Source organism: Montipora foliosa, chromosome 11 (genome assembly GCF_036669935.1).
Source record: "Montipora foliosa isolate CH-2021 chromosome 11, ASM3666993v2, whole genome shotgun sequence".
Taxonomy (NCBI): domain Eukaryota; kingdom Metazoa; phylum Cnidaria; class Anthozoa; order Scleractinia; family Acroporidae; genus Montipora; species Montipora foliosa.
In genome coordinates, this window is record NC_090879.1 from 38,802,293 (window position 1) to 38,826,045 (window position 23,753).

The 23,753-nt window shown below is 40.1% G+C and overlaps 1 protein-coding gene across 2 annotated transcripts; it reads right to left on the reverse strand.

Moving 5' to 3' along the window:
* Positions 1 to 1,075: 1,075 nt before the first annotated feature.
* Positions 1,076 to 22,374, reverse strand: LOC137977578 (myosin heavy chain, cardiac muscle isoform-like). 2 transcript variants are annotated; one of them, XM_068824837.1, is made up of 9 exons: positions 22,230 to 22,374; positions 21,966 to 22,063; positions 14,935 to 15,151; positions 13,010 to 13,978; positions 10,042 to 10,164; positions 8,557 to 8,779; positions 7,906 to 7,970; positions 3,501 to 5,924; positions 1,076 to 2,368 (listed from the first exon to the last, which is right to left on the reverse strand). In XM_068824837.1, exons 2-9 carry the CDS (start codon positions 21,993 to 21,995, stop codon positions 1,497 to 1,499), a joined length of 4,923 nt encoding a protein of 1,640 aa, XP_068680938.1. In that variant the 5' UTR covers positions 21,996 to 22,063; positions 22,230 to 22,374; the 3' UTR covers positions 1,076 to 1,496. The 2 variants fall into 2 exon arrangements, with proteins under 2 accessions (XP_068680938.1, XP_068680939.1); XM_068824838.1 differs by lacking the exons at positions 21,966 to 22,063; positions 22,230 to 22,374 and adding an exon at positions 18,231 to 18,569.
* Between the last annotated feature and the right edge of the window lie 1,379 nt (positions 22,375 to 23,753).

The window sequence follows — 23,753 nt, forward strand, 5'->3', positions numbered from 1 at the left end:
GCAGAAGAGCAGAAGTCCCTGATTCGCGGACTTTCTGCTTTGGCTGTGGTCAGAGTCCGTGTCTTTGGCGCTGACCAAAAGAAAAGTGGACTCTGGGGACGACAATGATTATACAAACGATACTTAAAGTTCTTGACATTTTTATGTAGAGGAGGAAGATGCGGAAAATCTCAAAAAAAAAAAAATTCAAGGGGTTAGTTTCGTAGATTCGTTGGTACTTGGTGAAACACGAAAAATTAGGTTTTATTTCTCTGTCATGAAGGGCCAACGATCAAAACGTCGTTTCACAAGAATAATTCTTATGGTGGTCAATTTCCCTTCATCAACTGCTCTGGTTTGATAAAACTAAATGTGTCCTCCAAACAAAAAGACAACAGTCTTGGACCTATTACTTTGGCAGCGAACTTCGTTTGCTGCTTACAACGCACGCGTAAGCAAGGAGCGAGAAGGAGGAGAGAGAGTTAATCCGCCATTTTCAAAATATCAAATATTCAGTTTGATAGTGAGGCAGTGAGGACAAAAACAACAGAAACACGTTGGAATGAATGTGAAAAATATTTTGCATCCCATCCACTTTCCTTTGTCTTTGTCCTCTAAACCTCTCTTTCAACCTGAATTTTTAGTATAGAGTGTTTTCACGTGACGTCACAGCGTCCACGTTGGTGTTCCGAAATAAAGGAACGGAGGCCATGTTGGTGTACCCAACTAATCCTCTGGGAATTGAGCTCTATTATCATGCAAACCTTTTCATTTGTTTCGGTGGAAAACAAGGCTACTGATCACGTGAGAGAAAACCCTCTGTATCGAAAAAGGCCTATTCTCTACTTGCATAAGTCCCATAACACACCTCTTTTACCATCCAAAATTTTGCATAATCATTGTTTGCAACTTCTCCTGAGACATGAAGATGTCCCAAGAGAAATCGAAACAAATGCCTATGCAATTTTTTTTTTTGGGGGGGGGAGGGGGGGTAAAAGAGGTGTATTATGGGACTTGTGCAAGTAGAGAATTAATAGAATGCTTCTCGAAAGATTGAGCTTCGCGTATTTGCACACAACAAACGTCGGGCTGTTCTGCTCGAAATCATTGAAACTTTTTTTAAATTTCAGCTCATTTCTCTTGTCTGTTTGCGACAGTTTGAGCTATTATACTAAAAGAAACAAGTACGCGGGAATATAAAAGAATTGTTGTGGTTTTATGAATAAAAGAATTGTTGTGGTTTCATGACAAACAGCAACCGCGGTTTGCTGTTTCTAATATTCATATTAACTGCACACATTCCCTGGTTCACCTCACAGTTTTTTATCATCGACACACTAAACAGACTTTTCAACTTGATTTGAAGGCTCGGACGAAATGTATCACTTTTCGATCCAAAAATCTTAAATCGCGGCTATACAAAGTTTGACGTTAATCTCTTGAAACATGGAGCACCTGCTTCGTGCTGGTCGTTTCGTGTGTATCTTTCACTAACATTTAAGTTTTAACGGAGTATTTTATTCCTTGTCGTCGTCAGCATCATCAGACGTATCAACTGTGGAGCTTTCATGACTCGTACATTCAGTCTCTGTCTCTTGTGTCTCGTTTAATTCAGCTCCGTTAAGAGATGTTGCAGTAGAATCTAAGGTATCTGCATTGTCTCGTGGACTTCTAGCAAAATCAGATTCACTGTTGATACTGGAACGGCGAGATGAATAAAAGTCTGATTCACCTTCCGTTGTAAAGGTACTTTCGTTGTCGTCATAGTCGTCTTCACTGATGTTACGATTATAAGTTTTAGTTTCTCTCAGTTTGAAAGCGGGCTTGACTCTTAAAGTTGTCAACTCTTCTAATCCGTCACTTGTGTCGTTTGTACTGGGCGAGGCAGCTCCAGACTTTAAAACTCCAATTTGTTTGAGTAAAGCGTGATTTCGTAGCTCAAGCTGCTCTGCTTTGTGTTGTTCTTCCATTGCAAAATTATTTGCTATTTGAACGGCACGGCGAAGATCATCCTTTAAAAGTTCGGACTCTCGAAGCTTTTCTTCGGTTTCATTGTTGACTGCCTCGAGTCGGGAAATAATTTCGTTTGTCTGTCGGAGCTGTTCGTCGGATTTTCCAAGCAAGGCTTGCAGCGTTTTGATTCCTTCTAAATGATTTTCTAATTCTGAAGCAGTGTCTTTTCGTAAACTTCCCCGTGAACGCTTTCTCCTGAGATCCATTGCTGAATCCCTTCGTTTGAGTAAGTATCGTCTCAGTGACTCCACTTCATTCTGTAGATGCAGTTTCTCTCTGCAGACTCGATCAAGGTTCGACTTTACAACGGATGCCTGTCGTTTGAGAATACGTGCACCTGGTGGAGGTTTACTGGGTCTGGATTCTGAGTCATCACCTACGAATCAAACAAAATAAATGTAAAAAATTAGATGGGACCAGGAGACTTTGAATCCTTGCTTATTTGGCCTGCAGGTGCCTAGTCAAGTTTAGGCGTCTTCGCAAAAATCGCACAGAAGAAGATAAAATTGAAAATTATTTAAATAGAAAATAAGTGTCTTCGGGAAGTGACCAAAGGAGAAATAGCAATCGAAACATGGATTGTTGAACTAATATCTGATTTCCTTGAAAAATGGAGAACTTCGTTCAAATTTATATATTCGAAATTGAGTTGATTCTGTAAACCTTGGCAGTTGGTATGATCATACGTTTAATTTACGCAGTTTCATCCGTCACAGAACAGAAATGTTAGAAGCAGTTGCTTGACGACTGGCGAAAGGACAACTCCAAAATTAAAATACTAGGCGGCAGGAATCGTAACCTACAACTTCTATTACACCGCTTGGATGCTCTACACATTGAGCTGCTACAACTCCTAAGGAGGCTATGTCATTTATCGAGGTCCTGAATGGACAATGTCTCCCGCTGATCTGTACAATGTCATGCGCCTACACTAGAGATGTTTAAGGGAACCTTCACTCCGACGAATGAATAATTACAAATCCAACAAAGTAATCTTCGCAATCAACTTTGCTCGCCATTGGAAAAATGTTCGAACAATTTTAATTGTAAACATTATGTTCTATGCTTTAAAGTTATTTTCTTGCTTTAGTGGAGGTTCTTTAAAGATGTAATGTGCCCATACTATTTGCTTGGCGACGGGACAAAGGACAATTGAAAAAAATCAGAGTCTTAGGTAGGATTCGAACCCGGCTACGACCTCCGTAACACCGCACGTCGGATGCTCTACTCAATGCGCATTTGAAAACTTTAAGTTGATACTTGCGCAATATAAATGAATAAAGTTAAAGTTACTCATTGAGCTATTAGAACTCCTGCGGAGATTATCTAGGATATTCTCCAACGAAGTGTCCCACTAGTCGTCTCCGGGTTCGAGAATGTCATGAGCTTCAATTGTGTAAATGCAATAATGTGATGATAACTGGTCACATGCCCCGGAGAGCCGCATTTAACCACTTACCATCATATAGTTGCATTTGTGAATTCAATGTTGTCTTGCATTATCTCACCTGATGTGTCTCTTTTATGAAGCCTCTCTTTGAGTTTACTCAAATCATTTTCAATGGAAGCCACTATGCCAGCCAAATCACTATCCTCGGGAGTGCTGCGTGTCATTTGCCCATTGGAAGCCACATATTGGTCAGGCGTCCTCTGAGCAATACGCTTGTTATAGCTTTGGTCGCTTGTATCATCCTCCGTCTCAGAAAACAAAGACGCGTCAGACTCTTCCTCATTTGAAGTTGGTTCGCTTGACTTGTTTTCTTCTCGGGTAAACGAATGCGCACGCGAAATGATCCTGTCCATTTCTCGATTAGGAACCGCGCCTGGTTCGTTGGAGTTGTTTTCTTTTCGCGCAAATGACTGCGCACGGGCGATTATTTCGTCCATTTCAGCGTTAGGCATTAAACTTGGGCCACCAGACTTGTTTTCTTCTTGTGTAAACGACTGTGCATGCGCAATTATCTTTTCCAGGTCCAGGTTCTGAAGCGAAGTTGGTTCATTTGACTCTTCTTGAGTGAGTGCGTGAGCACGAGCAATAATTTTGTCGAAATCGAGGCCTGGTACAGGCGACGGGAGCGGCTGTGCCTCAAAGTTCTTCATTTCAAGGCATTTCAAAAGCGCTAGTTTTTCATCTTGAACTTGCCTCAAAGTATCGTGCATATTTTCTCTTTGAATCTCAATCTGTTCGAGCCGTGTTTGATACGCTATTTTGTCCTTCTTAGCTCTGTCTACAACCAGACTATGTTCTTCCGCGAGTTGATCATGGCTCGCCTTAAGCAAGTCATACTCCTCGCATAGCTTATCAAGATTCGATAACAACTCTTCTTTCTCTTCGTTGGCTTCATACAAATTCGATTTAAGCTGCTTGTTTTCAGTTTTGACTGCCTGCAAATTGACAGCCGTAGGTGAGTTGTTGTCTTCGTCGTCACTCTCACCCTCGCCCTCTGTTCGGTCGGAAGTGTAGCTGTATTCCGACTCGGATAAAGACAATCGAAATCGGAACTTCAATTCTTCCCTTCGTGCTACAGCTTCGGGAGTCCGAGGACTTCTTCCACCGATCGATGACGACCTCGCAAACATTTCTCCATTACCTTCCCTATTTTCATCTTTATCCTCGCTCTTCATTTCGTCTCCTGCCTCTTCCTCGTCCTCTTCTTTGACATCTTCGATTTCTTGTCCAGAGTAAAGGTTTAAGATGCTCATCAACAGAGTTTGCTTTTCTTCTTGAAGTCTCCCAACTTCATCTTCCAAATCGTTGACTTTTTTCTCTGCTTCCTCCAGGTTTGAGCTCATTTTTTCTAGTTCCTTTGACTGTTGGGTGGACATCTGTAGATTCTGAACGTCCTCGCGATAGGAAAGAACATATTTCAAATACTTTGCTTCACGTTTCAGTTCCTTGCTTTCCTCGACAGCTTCAGTTCTTTCGGATTCTGATGTTTGCAAAGAACTCTTTACCGTATTCAATTCAGTTGCTAGTGCAGCCAGTTCCATCTGACGATTCTTACACGTGGCACATTCACTATTTTGGTTTTCTGTAATTCCGTCTTCCCTAATTCCATCTGCTGCTAAAGGCAATTCTCTTTCTAAATTCTCCTCTCTTTCCTTATTTGTTGCATATCTACTTTCCAGTTCATTCATTATTTTTTTCACATGCTCAAACATTTTCTCGTTTCCTTCAAGCTGCCCTAAGATCAATTCAACTGACTGCAAGTCACTACATTGTGTATCTTTGTCAAGCTTGCCTGCGATATCAGTGCCTACTTGTACTTCCTCCTCGAGCGTTACACGCTTCTCTTTTTGTAGACAAAACACAACTTTTTCTAAACCACCGACACAAGTCTTCATTGTTCGAGCAAAATCAGCACCTTTGTCAATTACTTGCGACTGTAAGTCTCTGCTTTCTTCCTTTAACTTTGTAACACAGTCTCTCAAGGACTGCAACCCTTGAAGTAAGACTGAAATCTTGTTCCTTGCTTCATCTTTCTGCTGAACCAAAACTGTGTTGGAGCTTTTCAAATTGGCGATATTATCACAATACTTGGTAATAGTGTCGACCTTTTTGTCGTTTTCTCGTTCCAATGATGATTTTATTTCTTCGAGCCTCCGGGTTTGATGTTTAAGTTCTTTAATCTCTTCATTCGTCTTCTCCAAATCTGTGGCCAGTTTATCGTGTCTCGCTTCTAGTTCTTCTCTTTTTTCTTTTTCCTTCTGCGCGGACACATTAAGAAGTTCCACCTCACTTTTTCGTTTTTCATTTTCTTGCAATATTTCGTTGTATTGCTTTTGTAGATGAAGTTTTTCTTTTTCTAGAAGTGTCACGACTGCAAGCCTCTGCTCCATTGGTTGAAATTTGTCTTTAAGTGTTTTATTTTCAATCTCAAGATCTTTGACTTTATTCGTCAGTGATTGCAAAGAATCAGAACTTGTTTTCCCTATCGGAGACAAAAATATCATTACAGTCACAAACACCAAGCAAGGTATGTGAGAAAAAATTGTCGGCCGGAATGGCAGGTGGACAGAAGTTATACGTAATTTAAGGTGATTCCTCAGGAAAAAAAGTTGTCGAACGATTTTCTGGAAACTTTCCCTGAATGTTCCCTACTAATCCCTGTTTGAAGAACTACAATAAAAAGACAAGTCACCGTGCTTGCTTGAGAGATATAATGGGCCAATCTTATCCCATTGATGCCTGTACTGATACTAAACACGCACGTTATTTCATCGGCTCACGGTCCATTTTGCGGTAGCTAAACGAGAGGGTTTTTAAAGTAACACTTAAAAAAATACCTGATAGGTAGAAAGTCTAGAGCATATGGAACACTGTCTTATATACTTTATGGAAAAATCACTCAACTTAAACGACGTCGCCTCAAAACGTTTCTTGAGTCGTTGTTTTCAACATCACAATTTACATCTCTGGGTAAGGGGCTTTGCGTACGTTTTTGGATTTAAAAGGGATAATTTTTACACCAAAATTATGCAATAAAAAATATTGGTCACCGTGCTCGTTTAAGGGTAAAACACCATCGTACCTGTCCATCTCGATTATCGCGGATCGAAACAACAAAATTCGCTATGTTCTCGGAATGCGCGCGCTTATTCGCAAAGAATTATGGGTCATTCACAACTTCTCTCACGTGTTTTGAGAACTGTTTCAGCGTGTATGAGTGTATGATCGACTTACGCCATATTTATAATGTTGCAAATTTGATCTGATTTATAAATATTGACACACCATATGCGCCGTACAGGAAGCGCACTGCAATACTGAGGAATCACCTTGATGATAATGACTTAAGAATGTTCGGAAAAAGAGGAGTCCTACAAACAGGAATCCACATTCCTGTTACTATAAGATAACATCAACGACTTCTCTTAATGACCAAACATCTTATAGCCAGCGAAAAGCGAACAACAAAGCAAAGAATATGTATTTCATTTCATTTTAAGCCGGCCTGGGGGTGCGAGCCGCATAGCCTGCAAGAAAGCTGCGAATTTAGTTACGTTTATGCGTTCGGCATTTCACTGGCTACAAGTTCTTCAGGTTTGAATGGCTAGCCCCTATAGTTATTCTTCGGTTGTTTTTGCACTCACGCCAGACATATTATCTCAGCTCCTGTTTGCTTGCAAACTGATGGCTGACGTTTTCTTAAAACTTGAGGCGAACAAAGCAGCTCGAAATATGTTTAACACAGCGCCTGCTGTCTGCATTTTTTCTAATAAAGGGTTGATGAGCTCGGTTTTTCAAGCTGGACAGTGATACCCATCGGATAAATCTCTGTTCAACGGTTCGGTGACGAAAACTAAATAAATAGAACTCTACTGCACTGTGCTCACCCAGCAGATACCGCTATTCATCTTTCCAGCAACCATGTTGTGTTGCAAGCGCGATACGAGGAGGACAAGAGTGCAGAAACTTCTTCCCAATGACTCATGCTCTCTTGTCGGCGCATTCGCACGAATTTTACAAGAGGAAAACTACAAGTAGTCAATATTTAACAATTATTCAACGAAGGCGAGGTGAATATCAGTGAACGGTGAATAAAAACGATATTCACCAAGCCTGAGGTGAATAATTGTTTTAGTCCATTTTACATAAGTGATTATTTGAAAACACGCATTTTCTTAAAAACAGTTAATTTACTGGTCTGTCAACAGCTTAGGTGATTATCGCGTAATAATCACCTCAAGTGCAACCAATCAGCGCAAATAATTTTATTAATCACCTAATGTTTAATATTATACTAAACTATGTCAAAATAAACTATTGTTATGATGTGTTGTGAAAGGATGCAAATAGCTAGAAGTGTAATTCAAGCGCTTCATTTAAGTGTTTTATTGATTCAGTGATCGATCATTGCATCCTTGCCGGCTTGCTTCTTAAGCAAATAAAAGCAAATAAAACGAACATACGTGGGCCCGTTGTAGCAGTATCAGTGACGGCTGGGTCGCCTTTAGATTTCTTCTTGTTATTTATCCTGCAAAATCCAAAAAAAGACGTCAGCATTGAATTTAAAGTTTTCAGGAATTTTCCAAAATGTTAATGAACAATGCAGCACTGAGTTCGATCCCCCAGAATCGGAATTTACACGGAAATCGGTGGGAGTTTACTCTAGTATAGGGTAGCAAAATTCAGTTGAACTAGCCCTGGTATAGGCTAAGGGTTCCAGGGTCCTGGCAGGGCACATCCCCACCCAGAAATTCCTAAAGTGCCCCGCCCCCCTCCCCCGTCCGGGGTTCGATCAATCTATGAGTCAAGAGAAAACGAGTTGAAGAGGTCTATTTCCTTTGGCAAAGACCCACTAACAGTCTATCTTTCATTACGTAACAGTCCATGGTTTATTGATTTAAGAACAACACCCACGTATGTAAACGCAAAAAAAATGCTTTTCACGCAATAGTAAGTATGTTAGCCAATATAAATTTCCAAATTTTCCACTAAATACAAGGGCAGCCACTGATGATACTGTCAAATCCCTTCCCTCCCTACCCTCGTTACACAAACCCAAATACGAAAAGAGACAACCCCTCCAAAGGGAGACAGGACAAAGAAAAATGATTTACTTTTCGGCAATGAGAGGGTCTGAATGGGGTCTGCTGTGAGCATCTTGTTTCTTTATCTCACTTGGTCTCTTCTTGTTCATGTCTTTGGACATGGCGTTGCGTCTCTGGGGTTTTGGAGAATTACTGGGACTTGATTTTGGAGTTTCCGAGGACGGCGTTCCACTGGGACTCGGAGTTAGTTTAACTTTGTCCCCGACATTGAAGGATCTTGATCTTGGTTTGCCTTTGGAGAAAGAAAATAAACTTTTACCCAAAGATGTTTGAGGCCAGACTCAAGCTAGACATGATGATGACCTGCAGACACAACTTGCATGAATCATATCATATTACGGTTTTCATCTATCATTCCGCCAAATCAGATTCTAAAGAAAACAATGTAACGTTTTCTTTTTTATTTTTACATCCAGAAGATCGAGTTCCTCATCTTAGCAATCCTAATCCCCAATCCTTTGTCCGGGACATTTATTCTAGTTTTTCTTTGGAATTTCAGCACCAATGGTCATATTGTCAAATTTTTTAAAATGATCTCTCGAGCCATTGTGCTATTAAAGAAGAAAGGAAATGACGAAAATTTTCGCTGGGGCGTGAACTGTGTTGACGCCAGACTAAGAAACTTTCGCTCGTCTGCAAGGAAACCGAAATAAAATACGACAACTAAAATTCAAATATAGCAAATGGATAACTCGGACATGAAATATAGCCCAAAAACTAGAGAAAGCATTAGACAGACAATGAACAGAGCCAAGATATTGGCCCAATGATAAGCAATAATAAACACAGATAAAAAAGTCAGTAACTGTGAACTCTTGTACCAGCTCTTGCGGGGGACGGTAATGAAAAGTATCAGAAAACGTTATTTTAGGAGAATAATTTCGATTTTCTTCGTAAATGAGAGATTTCAGAGGTGCCAGAGAGGTAAACCATGAAACATAAAATCAGAAGAAAGCACTGAAGACACGCACCGATACAACAATGAAAGGCACGGTTGGAATCTCAGACAACATTAACGTAATTGCATGGCTCAACAGAATAAAAACAGAAAATCTCACCTCGTCTAGTGAACATTATTTACAAATTTGAAGTTTACCAGTCTGAACAAAGAACGGCAACTGATCTACCTCACTTTGAAAAGCGTATTTATCAAATGTTTGCTTTTGTGTGGAAGTTATTTATAATGTCACGCAAGCGGAGATGCGTATGTGCATAAGAACTTTATCATTTTTGGTCATAAACAGGAACAAATGGTAAAACCTTTTCCGACGAAAACCGAAAATGTACTACCCTTATATAGAAATTCCGTATGTGCTATTGACGTGGTTGTATTTAGGGGCCTATTTCTCATAATAAGGTACTGTCAACTGGCCCTTTAAGGTGTCAATGAACAATTCATGAAACACAAACATTTAACACGAGAGACGTTCCCGAATAAATATTTGTGTGCGTGCAGACTCAGTCAACCTAGTGGCGCTTGATCACAATGTTTACCTCCTGTTGGGGCTTTTAAAGCCGCAGAGGACACTGCTTTCTCCATCGCCTTGTGCTTGCTGGCCTCCTTTCCCATGCTCTTTGGTGATTCTTTTGTCGCCCTCTTGTCCTTGAATTGACCTTCTGTTAAAAGAAAAGTCGTCGTGGAGATTTTAAATCTTTAAATCGCTTTTCTGTTGCGTTTCGAGGAAAAAAATCGAAATTATCTCTTCCGTCTATATGCGTTTCTATAAACAGATATTACTTTGGAATTTGTACCACGTAAATTGCACTCGCATTAATCCAATGTGTCACGCGATGCTTATCCTCTCCTTATTTGTAAATTTGCGGAATTTAGGACGATTTGTTAATTTAAAAGATTAACTTGTAAATGCATAACGGCTTCGCATGATTAAAACTAATCTCTATGCAAATATCTTGCGGTCACTCTCCGGCTCATTTATTCATTGACTGAAACAAAGATATTGAACATTCGAGACACATTTCACGTTTTTAGAAAAAAAAATTTGTTAAAAGAATGTTACATTATATTAAGATGTGGAGCCGTTTAATTCGCACGACACCAAAACAGAGAAATGAATGCTTAATTCGTGCACGCACATGGGGTTGTGTTTTACTTCTAGGGAATGTTTTGTAGTGTTCTTGCGCAATACGAGGTAATCATATTCGTACCGTAGTCCAATCAGTACAGTCATGTTATTCCGGTTTTTGTTGATCAGTGATGCGTTTGTCGTACCATAAATAGGCAGTAAAGCACGTACTAAGCAAGTTTATGTCACTTATTAAAATATAACTTTTCATTTTCGCAATTCTTCAACCTCGTTCACGTTGTACAATCGTTTTGGTTCAGGAATCTCTCTCCGGCAGTCTCTTAGAAAAAGAGTGAGAGGTTCAAAATTACAGTAAATGGTCATGTGGTTGACAAAACCTCTATAATTTGGTCAGTTCATTCTGTCACGTTGCTGTTATGCAGAGTACGGCAAAGAGATTTACTACTACGGGCAGAACGATTCTTTTCCTCATTGGACCAATTACGTAATAGTCACGGTGGTGACGTCCTTGTAGTTTCTCAAAAATGTCGCCAGATTGTTGACAAATGGGGACAACTATGATAAAACTTTTCACAACCTAAATTAACACATCGGGAACTTGAAGAAATATCGAATTAAGATACTTTGCAAAGAGTTCAATAACGGGGCTCCGGGAGAATACAAAAGGAGAATGTTGGAAAGGAAAATCAATATTCATTTCCATCCCGGGAACGAGGCATTTTTCCTCTTTCGTAACGTTTACGAATGCACCACAAAGTAGCAACATGGTTAAAAAACACTTCGTCAACAAAAATTAGATCTCTAATGAAACGAATAAATGTGGGATGATACTCATGCTCGCCAACTACTTTTAGTAAACTACCGCACGCTCTCAACCGTCCATTTATTTTGCGGGGTTGGGAAACAATAGTGACTATTTCACAAACGTCTATGCCTTTAGCCTGCCACATCAAGACAGCCATGGTCAATAGACCTCGTTCATAATGGCGGCCAAACTGATAAAATATTCTTCTGTTTTAACGATAATAAACCTTTCTAGCCTCGCTACGACGAGCAAATTTCAAAAGAATATTTGTTTCAAAACGAGGGCAGAGGGTCTAATTAACATAAATACAATAGAATGTAAAGAACGTCGCCATTTTTGTGAAAGTGATCTATACTGTTCTCTTCTTCACTTCCGTCCCGATAATAAAACTCTATATTGACAAACCTCCTGACCCTTTCACGGTGTTTTCTTATTTGCGAATAACAAGTTGTTAACATGTGCTGGAAAACTCCGACTCCGCCCTGCGCCGGCGGAAACTGATCACCGTTCTACAGAGTTCACTCTCATTGATGAGACTGATCATAAATTCTCGAAAGTTCCTCGAGGAGCCGGAAAACTGGTGCATCTCTTTTAAGGCTCATTAACTGCATTTTATACAAAAGAAAAACACCAACAACTACTTCAATATTCCAGTTTCTTGATGACGAGGTACCGACGTACACAATATAGTGGGAAATAATACACATACTTTTACATTTCATAACCATTGTACATCCAATTGTGATATTGTAAGCTTGAGCCGTTACCCGTGTCAAAGGATTTCAAAGTCAAAGCTCTTGTACGTGACCACCTCGAAAATCTGAAAACAAAACTGGTTTTCTCTAAAACTGATCGCTTACGAGAATCAACACTTATAAGGGACGGCTGAATAAAACAAAAGAAGTTGGAAGCATACGAGAAAGGGACAAAACTGAAAGAAATCAGATGATACAAGTGCCGCTTAAATGTCGGAACTGATTCCCTTTACTTTCTACTAAATCAATTTTTTTATCAAGACCTATTAGCGCCCTAAAGTTTTATCAAATTGTCGACCTTTCTTAGCCAACTCTAAGAAAAAAGAAATGGAAAGGCCCAGTGGCAACACCCGCAGGAATTTGCGGTGCTCTACGAAGGCTTTCATCAATCGCAGTTCGGCAAAAGAGGTTTAAATGGTGGCCGTATTAACAACAGGTGGATTACTTGAGTAGTTGACGTTAAATATTAGTGGCCTTTATACTGCAGATTGAGTTCGACAGTACGAGTTTCATATCAGAGCATACGCATTTGATTGTCGGGTCTTTTTTTTTCAAGTGCACATACTCCGATACGGAAAACTTGTACTTGTACCCTCGCTCCAATTTACAATTATCAGTCATCAAACCTCTTTTCTCAAGTCTATGGTAAATCATTACATGATAATAAACAAAATTTCCGTCTGTAACTTTGGACAGCAATGGTTAGTCAGAGAATGCTAATAACAAAAGGTACAACAATTCAACATTAATTGAACTGCAACTTGGGTAATGAAATTCTTTTTGGAAAACTTGACTTTCCACAAACATCCACTGAAATGAGAGCTTTATTTCTGGCTAAATTTGGTGGACACTCTTACCTTTGTGGATTTTTCGTCTGCTTGGTTGTGGAGAGGGTTGCGGAGAGGAGTGGGTGGTTGCTTTAGTAACAGCTCCATCAATTTTATCTTTTCCTGCCGAACGCAATGAGTTAACCGCACTACTGCTGCCCACAGCAGCAAGTGCAGGTGCAGCAGAGGATAACAGAGTCACACTAGCACCATTCTCGTCGACTTGAAATGGCACACAAACGGAGACAGACGATGACCACGGGTCTGTACCGTGATCGGCTTTCTCGGGTTGTTGGCTCTGACCTTGAACCTGGAAAGGTATGGACACCTTGACTGAGTCCGACTCAAATCTTGGACTGCTAGGAGTATCTTGAGTAATGTCCTTTACACTGGTGTACGAGGGCGACATGGACACAACCATCACATCAGATTCTGGCTTAGTAACTTCCACCTCTGGTGGAAAAAACAAGTGTTTTGGTGCTGAAGCTCTGCGCAAACCAAGGGATTCACCTTTGATGTCAGGGTTGCGCGGTGGCGGCCATCTCGATCCCAGTTTGCCGATATTTCCGTTGTTATCTAAACTGTCAAGCCCAGTCTGAGTTACATTACTTGAATCAACCACCGTGCGCGAGGAATTGCATTTTTCTTGTCCAATTGCCGGATCAACTTGAGAAACTTTATTAGTGGAGTCGGATGAAGTCCTCACCTCTTTGGACGGTGCCAATTGGAGACTTTGTCTTCTTACGGCGACAGAACTCGGCCTCTGGGGATTGGGTTTCGATGCATTTAGATCGACTATCACTGCCTGGGAAGCCAATTTTGTCTCCTGCGAGCCCGGGTCTGATGAACTGAGAGAGCTGTGTTGATTTCCAGCAGGTTTTTCATCAAGAAAAAGCTTCTCCTGTGACTGGCGTCTTGATAACACAGATAAGATGGTACTTCGTGCTTTCTTCTTTAGGATGTTACCATTGTTTGGAAAAACCGATGGCTTCAAAGTCGCTGCAAGGGTAAACGGAAAGACAGTCATTCTTATCAGACTTAAGTTAGCCAAAAGTTTAAATCTGATCTGACAGCAGTTTCATTCGCGATAGGAAGTGAGTGATTGGCTGAAAAATCCCGCGCTTCTACTTTTTTCCACCACTGAAGAAGCAAAACCATCACCAATCGCAACTTGCATTCGCGCATTTGCAGAAAGTTGCGTAATTGCTACGAATTGACTGCGTAGGCCATGGTGAACAACCAGACTCCAAAACAACATGAGCGTTGAGAAATAGAACACTGCATTCGACAGCGCAATAGATTTAGCACATTTTCCAATTTTGCCATTTCGTGTTAACCAGTTAAATGGTCTCCCAGCCTGATTGATACGTGAATTCAGTATATTAGCCCATTTACTTACTCTAACCATTAACATGCGAGTACTAACCAACTTTATAGCAGTCGAACATTGGAACAAAAAATTCAATCATCGGACATGGAATGTGGATTGAACAACGTACAAGCTCGAACATTTTAATGGGTGGGAAAGATTCCTATGTCAGGGATTCTTTTGACGGACCTCTTTGAAAAACCTTTCCTACCGCTTTCATATTTTGTCGGAGCCTTTGAAAAAAGATTTCTACCAGTCGTATTCTGACGTATCTCATCCACAGCAGTGAGGGGAGGGGGGTAGGTTTTGGATCGCGAATGGATCGTACATTGGAGGAAGGTAAAACGGTTGAATAAATAGGTAGATGATCAAGCTACCGTGCGCGTAGTCGTGGGTTCCGAATGGTAAGACTTTTTTTGAATTTTAAACCGTAGTCCCCGTCTGACACAACACGTCTCTGCAAACACAGGAACGAAACACGCAGAACCTCCATTGCTGTGGACCAGCCGATTGCACAATGTTGCATCGATCCTGCATTACAATGATGGTAAATTAAACTGCTTATTAATCAGTAAAGGTAGCGTACCTTTGTCTGGTTTAAGGTTGACCTGTGACTTCGTAAACATGGCGGCAAATCTCCAAGATGAAGATCGTTTCTTTGTTTGGTTGGGCGTTTCTTCTAGCTCGACACCAACCTCCTCTTCCGAGGATTCCTGAGGACCATTCACCACTTTTTCCTTGCACCTCCTTTCTTTCACGAAGCGAATTGCGGCTCCAACACCTGATTTTCGGGGAGGATTTTCCTAGAAAAAGAAAGCAAGTTTGAGCTTCTGACCACAAGCTTTAATAACGTCAGGTATAGATCACAGGTTTCTTCGACAATCATACTAACCTAGCTATCTTTATTCGCTGTGTTCACCCTTAGACCTCTAACTTTATTTTAAAGCGCCTTGACAAGTTGAAATTTCACCTACTATATATGCTATTTCCCTTGGTTCCTGAAGGGAAAACAGTTACCGAGTTCTTAAAATCGGTGCCCGAGGCTGCAAGCCTTGGTACCGAGGTCACAAAATAATAAGACATGTAAAAAATGTTACCAAATCGGTAGTAGTGTATGATCTCGATCCTAAGAGCATTACCTGTTATTATGCGACTTTGACTGGTTGTCACAACAAATAAACTTAAAATGGTCTCCCTGTGTTTCATATGAAAATCAGCTGTGTGGGTCAAGTTATAATGAGAAATTGCACTGCAAGTGAAAACCTATCTACTTTTGTAGATTTTGCAGGTGACGATTTGTTTTTACTAAACATTTTACCGTTTGGCCACCTTGTTTGGTGCTGTTTGATCGTGTTTGATAAAATTTGAAGGCCATCAAACATTCGATCAAACAACTTAAAAAATTTGTTTTGTACTCGTGTTTTGTTCGTTTGGCCAGCTGTATCAAACATGTTTGGCTCGCGCATGCGTTCCACGCATGCTCAGCCGCTTGTATCCACGTGTTTTTTAACGTATTTGTGACCGTCAGCCATAGTTATGTGCTTGATGATTTTGACCTGAGTTACATCAAACATGTTTTTAACCGTTTGGCCACTCACTTCAACATCAGCATGTTTGGTCACCAAACAATGTTTGATGTTGTTTAAATGCCAAACATTTCCTGTTGACCAGGCCCTTTTTTTTCTTTTCCAGCACCAATATTGCACATTTCTGGCCATGCTCTTCAAACTATTTCCCCAACCCTTCGACAGTTGAATACCACAAAAATTTCCTACCGGAGAACAGTCATGGATGACGTAGAAATTGTAGTTTCCAGGGATCGCAAGGGAAATAAACACAACCCTCGTAAATTGAATGCCAAAGGCCGCTCCTTTCGGTCTGAAAGACAATGTTCCCGGCGTAACTAAACCTGAAACAGGTCATCGTCGTGGTCATAATTCGTAGACCCTGAGATGAACGTCACCAATTTGAAAACACAATGAATGAATGACTGTTTGACGCGTAGAAAAGAAATTTGGAATCACTGAGCAATTGGCCTGTGATAATAAACGATGTTTTTTCCAACCGCCCCAGGTTTGTAAGTTAAACAAACAATCTTGGGTGGAGAAAATATAAAATATGACCTTGGAGTGGTCAAGGGCTTTGATCACAAGTTCCCATGAAATCGCCCCTCCATGACTTGCCGCTTGGATAACAGAAGTAACGTGAATTTACTGTGATCTGTGACTTCACATGTAACTCATTGACCTTTCATTGGGCGGTAGATTTAATTATACAAGTGGGCGAATCAATTTCGTGTTTATCGTTTTTGCGTGAACACGTCACAAGGCAGGTCAATTTACGCGAAATTCCATTATCAAGAAATTAACTCATAGAAAGTCGGTCTGAGAGGCAAAAATAAAAACCATGACTGGTAAGGTTTTTTTCCGGCGATCTGCCTTTCTTCCACTTGTAGATATAGGCGAAAAAAATCTCATAGGAAATACATTAGGCGTTTGCTTTTGCCAACTGGTAGTGCACACAGAGCAAAAGGCAATCCTTGTACTAAAGAAGCCATATCCAAAAATACATCCATAGCAAAAATAGCTCACGACGGTCCTCGCCAAGCGTATTGTTGACCATTTCAATTTACAGGAGTCGAATCCACTTGAACTTAACAAAACAAGTTAACACCTTATAACCATTTGCTGCAAATACTTAAGATTCGCATTCCTACAGGATCGCTTCACTAAGTTAGTAACCTCCACCTGACCTTCATTCGCGATGAGATTTTCTGGCTTCTGACGTTCTGTCTTGATTCGTTTTGAACTTCTTTGTTCGGGTAAAATAAAGAATTAACACTAATTCGCTGCTAAAAAACCACAATATAAAAAATGTAGAACGTAAAACGACAAATGAAGGGGCCAATTCATAGTGTAATGTGATTGTTTGTTTTAGGGTCTTGTCGAGCTATGAAAGCATCGTTAGAATCCGGGGCCTAAAATAATTTAATGTTTAACAAATCGATTTCACGTTGTGGTTGGGAAGACCGGATCAATCCAGTCTCACAGTGCCGGAATCTTTGAACAAACAAAACTCAATTTTTGAACAAATGAAACAGAACGCTGATAATAATACTTGATGACTCAACGCAAAGATATCTCTCGCCTAAAACTCAGCCATTGCAAAACATTGCAAGAAGGGGAGTTTTTCTTTTTTTCACATCCATGTTGTCGACAGTTTCACAACGCTGATCGGATTGCCAGCATAAATCTCCGCTGTAGTATTTGTCTGCGCCATTGTTTACTCAACTTGTTTGCCTGATTCATTAATTAAGCGAAAGGAAATTAACTGTATAGTTTATAACAGAGAGATGTTAAGCAACGAAGAATGATCATCTCACGTTTTAATTAATGACATTAATGAAGATTACGGTGCGAGTGAACGTGACTTGCAAACGAAGAAGGACTTATTCCAACAGAGAAATTATTAGACGTTTTAAAGGCGATTTGAAACTTCAAATGTTGTAACCCACAAACGCGTGATTTTACGAAACATGGCCACGTATCACAAGGATAGATGGACATAAACTAATGAAGACTTCATCGATCGTGCATTGGAGAGCAAAATTGACATCTGACCGCATGTTTAAAGATTTCCGCAGATATATTTCAAACATCCAACTAGTGTTGACAAAGATAAGGACAAAATACATTGGCGTACGGCCACCAAATCAGACTAAACTATCTGAGAATGTGATTAAACGATAATCTCATATTGCAAGCAACTCACAAGATGGCACTTTGAAATGAACATTTGAGTCGGCCGAACAAATGTTCAGCACTGCGGGAACAAATAAAAGCTACCCTCGACAAACAATGTAAGTAAGCAATCGGTACATACCACACGTTTGAAAGAGTTTAAGTCGTTCGCACACTACGGAACAACCAGGATAACCCCAGCACAAGGAAACTTTCAGCGTCGCTCTATGACCAGTTATTGACAAGCTCTGACAACTCCACTGACTCACAACACGCACTGATGAATTTTCAAAACGCTGCGTTTCTTGAATGCAAATTACCTGGGGGAGTTTGATGAGTCGCCGCTGGCTGTTAAAGTACACAAAGAACTTTAAGAAGCTTTGAAACTTAGCTGCAAGCAAACGCCTCGCCTGCAGTCTGAAGCAACAACGAAACTGTCAAAAGGTTATGATACAATTCTCCACAAGCACAGCGGGTTCTCTTTTGTCATGGAATCTACGGAATGCATTATACATGAATGCTAAATCATGTATGTTCTTGATATATTGTTCATGTACAACGAGATGTTTTTTTTACGGTGCGTAGAACAAGGTCGCCCTGTCATTTCGTTTTGAAGAGCAGGTACGACGGTTTAGAAAAAAAAACGGCTGACCTTAAAACGACAGCTCTTGCTGCTGTTAGTTTGAAAACAGATTGAGGCAAAAATAACAATTTCTCACTTCATTTTATTTTAAACAAGTGGCACACATAGACGCGTGCACATATTAATATATGTATAAAAACAGAAAAAAGAATAAGTTAGAAGCTTATTTGTCATTTCTCCTATGAACAGTATCTGGAAAGTCCATGAAAAAAGTAATCGAACTTTCCATCAAAATATTAACCTCATCGACTTTTCCTACAAAGTCCTAAAGCATTTGCTCCACGGTTACTTAAAAAAATAAAGCGCGTTTTATTTACAACTAAGAACCAGTATTGGCTGAAGAAAAGGGAATTCATTAACGGAGTCACTCTATTTTCCTGATTCTTTTGTCCGGTACGAAAAAAATGAAGGCGCGAAATCAAGAAACGCAGCCGGTTCCTGCTCAGCCATATCACCGTTTTTCTTTCTTTATTAACCTCTTTAAAGCCTATTTTAAACTCGGACTCCCGATACCGAACCGACACAAGTTGCAAGAAAAATTACCGGGTGTCACATACGCTGCCTGACAGGGTCATTTTTAGTAAGTTTTTTTTTTTTTCAATTGCCAGAATGGTCGCGAAAGGTAGAGCCGGGTAGGATTCGAACGGATACTCGCAACGCCGCTTTCAAAGGGGTGTCTAGAAAACGAAGACCCTAAACGGCTCAAGAATGGTAATAACATACTTTTAGACATAGGGGAGTATAAGAAACAACACGGTTTTCAATTACCCAAAAGTTTGACCAGGGTCTTCGTTTTCTAGACACTCGCTTTCAAAGCCGGAATTTCTCGTACGTTACTTTTTGAAACATATATATTTCCCGTACACTTTGTGTCCCAACGTTCACTGCATTAACGAAGAGGAAAGCTTTCACTGAACCAAGTCAACATTTTCCTTCTGATTCTGGCTCTATAGCTAGGAGTTCACTTTGTCTCTTTCGAACATGAAATGCTATATTCATTGTGAAAATCGATGAAAATAGTAATCCTTTGGACCTCAAAATAACTCTTCAGTTATTTATAGTACGCGCAGTATGGCTAGTTTATTGGGCCGTATTCTGATTTGAAATTTGTATGCAACATTTTCAAGCAAGTTTCATGTTCTTTATGTGAAATGAATTTGTGAAACTGTTTGAATATTGCAAGCAACTATTTCAAACAAGACGCATTTGGTGTGCTATTGTGATACTCACGGTCTCTACATCCCTATCGACTTACTATATATTATTTTCTACCGTCAAATTTAAACCGCACCATTTGAACTCTGTAAAACTAAAAATCGTATCCACGCGATTCAATGAAACCGTTGAAATTTACAGAGTATTGCTGCGCTGATGGGTGTTTGGGACACAATTGAGAACTGAACACAACTGAAATGCATGAGACCGGCTGAGTTAGAGAGTCAGCCTGGTCAATGCTTGTGAATTCGAGTAATAGGTCAGTGAACGAACATGCTGAAATGTTCATATTTTCTTACGGGATATAAGTCGAAGTCACAAGTGACCAGTCACCAGTTGGCTTGATAAGTTGTAGTTGGTAGAACAGTGCAGCGTAATCACTGCACAGTGGTGGAGTTGAGCCCCCGCCGCTCAATCCTGGATTTTTTTCAGGCTTTCTTCGCAACTGCTTACGGTTGCTGCTTTACTGAGATGATCTCAAATCCCATGTATTTCTGAATCACTTTCCACAATTCATGTAGAGTGATGTAGCAGCTGTTGTAACGTATAATGTGATTGGCTGGATACCCAAACCAAAAAACAAAAGACTAAACAATTGAAACAATGACGTAGACGTAAACAATAAAAGCTGTTTACAATACCAAACAATATCAAGTTATGAGAGCTGTTATGTTACTGCTTTGTTTTCGGCTTGGGTATCGAGCCAATCAAATTATACCTTACCAGAGCTGCTACACTCCTGGATTCACTTATCATTTATTAGTATCATCTGATTGAGCTGTGTTTGTTACCCGGGTTCTCTATTCTGTTCCGAGAGGTTTTCCTCCGTGTACTCCAGTTTCCCTTCTCCTCAAAAATCAACATTTGACTTGATTTGCGTTAATTTGTTGATTTCAGGTAAGAGTGTCCCCAATTAGTGCTCCAGCGCTAGAACGACTACACACTTAAATAAAGTTCCTTTCCTTTCCTTCCCTTTTTGTATGCGAAGGTGGATCAAATTGGAATAACAGAGACGCTGCTAAGCCAGTAGCACGCCATCTTAACCTCGGCTACCGGCAAACCATACCAACCAAAAAATGACAGGCTGTGTCTTTTCTGTTCATGCACTAAGGAAACTCGTTGAGCTCAACGAATCTTGAACAAACATACATGTCCAATACAAGTGGAAAATGAAATTCTTGGTACTTTGCATACATGTCACAATGTGTCACAAGGTGTATCGTAAAGCCTAAGAATTAATACTTAATTAATTAATACTTTTTGGTTAGAGTTCTGGTTGAGGTCATGATTAGTGGGACACTTTGTAACGCCTACACAAATTAACGTGAATCTCATTACAGAGAAGGGTCAGATGCTCGAAACATCAGCTTTTCAATCACCCTACAGTGCCGTCAACTGCTACTTTTATCAACTGTCAAATTTTCGTTATTCTCACCGCTAACCGAAAGAAACATACTATCTGAGGAGGTGAAAGGGTCAGGCGTTGAGCTGGGCATGCGCAATCAAACAAGTGTCGATGGATTCGATCGTGTCGATGGAGCACCTGATCACTACTGATTCAATTAGTTTTTGAAATCATTTTGCTTTCGATGCCTGTATTGTTTAAAGTAAATTGCTTTAAAAAATAGGAAGGTCTTAGCTTTGACAAAAGGAACGCACATCTTTAACCTGCTATGCATTTGTTGCAAGCAAAATTCGCGACACTCAAGTTTGTATGGATAATCAACGTCACTTACGTAAATATCGAACTATCAACACAATATCTGAGTTAATTACTTATGAATGGCCTGATTTCCTTCACAGAATAATCATTCAATGATTTCGTGCGTGCAACTGCATGTACAATATGACGCCCAGTTCTCGCGATAAGTTTGCAAGAATCACCAAGTGATTCTTGCAATTTAACAGTCCGTTCGGCGTCGAATATCCGAGGAGATTCAATCTGTAACTGCGCGAGGGGAGCTGAAACCAAGACAGTACGAGGAAAACATAAGCCCGGAGTCTTTTGTTGAAACTCACCTTTACGCCGCTTTCAGACAGACCGTCCATTGTCTAATGCCACTGGGGTCGGTTTTCAACACAGTCGCCAAGTTCAATGCTGTTTCAGATGTTGTGAACTGCAAGAACCAAAAGAATATATGAGAGTTTTCTTACAAAATGTCATTACTAGTGTATCAGTAACCATTTAACAAGCACATACTATATCGTGCTCATACCCAAGTCAAAATGTTGTCCGAATATTTACATCTTACATGCAATTGCGAAACGTGTGAAATACATTACCACAATATCAAAGAAGTATTTTACTGATTCCCATATATGAAATGGATGAAAAGCTATTTCGTTGTTCGCCAATCTTCGTTTCTGAAATAAGAAAGGTAAGCAATCTCTGCGCGAGGGGCCATCGAAAAATACCCCTGAGGTCAGTGATATTATATTTATAAAACATTCGTGGAATTAAGACGAGAATGACATTTTTTTGATGCCTATTTGGCTAATCCAATACACCTTTGAGAGACCACAAAATTAACAGTAACAGAATGGTCACGTCGTTGACCTTACTAAAGGGAATCTCCACTATTACTGCGGCATAAGGTTAAACTGAGGGAAATAAGGTTTCCAAACAAATTTGCTCGAAAACCGTTGAATTCAGGAAAACCAAGTCTTGAAATCGCTTATTTTCACTTTCAAATTTCGCGGGCTCCGCCATCTTGAATAATTGCGACTTGTTACCTTTACCGTATTGTTCTGACACAAAGAGCTTTTGTCTAATAACCGTAGGGCACCTTTATACGTCACAATTATTCAAGATGGCGGCGCCCGCGAAATTTGAAAGCAGAAATAGGCGATTCTGAAATTCATTTCTTCCAGATACAAACGCTTTCTTTGGAAAAATTAAAAATAAAATTAAAAAATAAAATTAGACTGATTTGAATGTCAAGGTTATTTCCTGTGAAGTGGAGTTCCCTTTAATTAAGAAATGATCTCCTTGCTGAGAGACTTTTTAAAGTCAGCCTTAGCAGGGGCCACGCAGAGGGAGGGGCTGGGGGGGGGGGAGGTGCTATTAATCCCCCACTTTATCTTACAGTGTTGGTTTTGGCTTGCACTACTCGAACATATACCAAGACCTAGCCCCCTTCCCCCCACTACCACTTTCAAACGTACTTATTCAAGGTGAAAGAAATACCACTATTGAACACTAAAAGCGTTTTTTTTTAATAAAGCATGGAGCAATTGCAACTGTGCTGGGTACGTCACGTGAAATTGGCCGTTCCGAAATTCAGCAGGGAACTAATCGATAAACTGACACTACCACACAAAAGATCATGTTGAGATTGGTCATTTGGCCAAGTATGGTGCTTTTAGGGTGAACAGAGACCAAGTTATGGACCTTGAAACATGGTTCAAAATCCATACAGGCGTCTCTAATTTTGATACAGCGTCCCCCAAAACCATATTAACTCTTAAAATTTTTATGATTTCCGTGATACTCTTTAAAATGGGAAAACATAGCGATTTTCATCGCAGCTTCTTTCAAATTGTAGGTACATGACGGGATTTTACAGTTGTCACTAAACTGATTAAAAAAATTAGAGTTTATATGGTTTTGGGGGACGCTTTGTCAAAATTAGAGACGTTTGTATGGATTTTGAACCGTATTTCAAGGTTCATAACTTGGCCTCCGTTCACCCATAAAGCATCATGATCTTTCATGTGGTGGTGTCAGTTCATCGATAAGTTAAAATTTGAAACTCGTCCCAGTTCCCTGCTGAATTTCGGAACGGCCAATGGAACCTCCATTTAATT

Excerpts from the sequence above, each read along its gene's own strand:
- LOC137977578 (XM_068824837.1), bottom strand. The coding sequence starts at position 21,995 with ATGGACGGTCTGTCTGAAAGCGGCGTAAAG. Across the intron at positions 15,152-21,965 it reads TGTCTGAAAGCGGCGTAAAG|GAAAATCCTCCCCGAAAATC; the intron begins GTGAGTTTCAAC and ends TTCTTTTTCTAG. Across the intron at positions 2,369-3,500 it reads TCATAAAAGAGACACATCAG|GTGATGACTCAGAATCCAGA; the intron begins GTGAGATAATGC and ends TTTGATTCGTAG.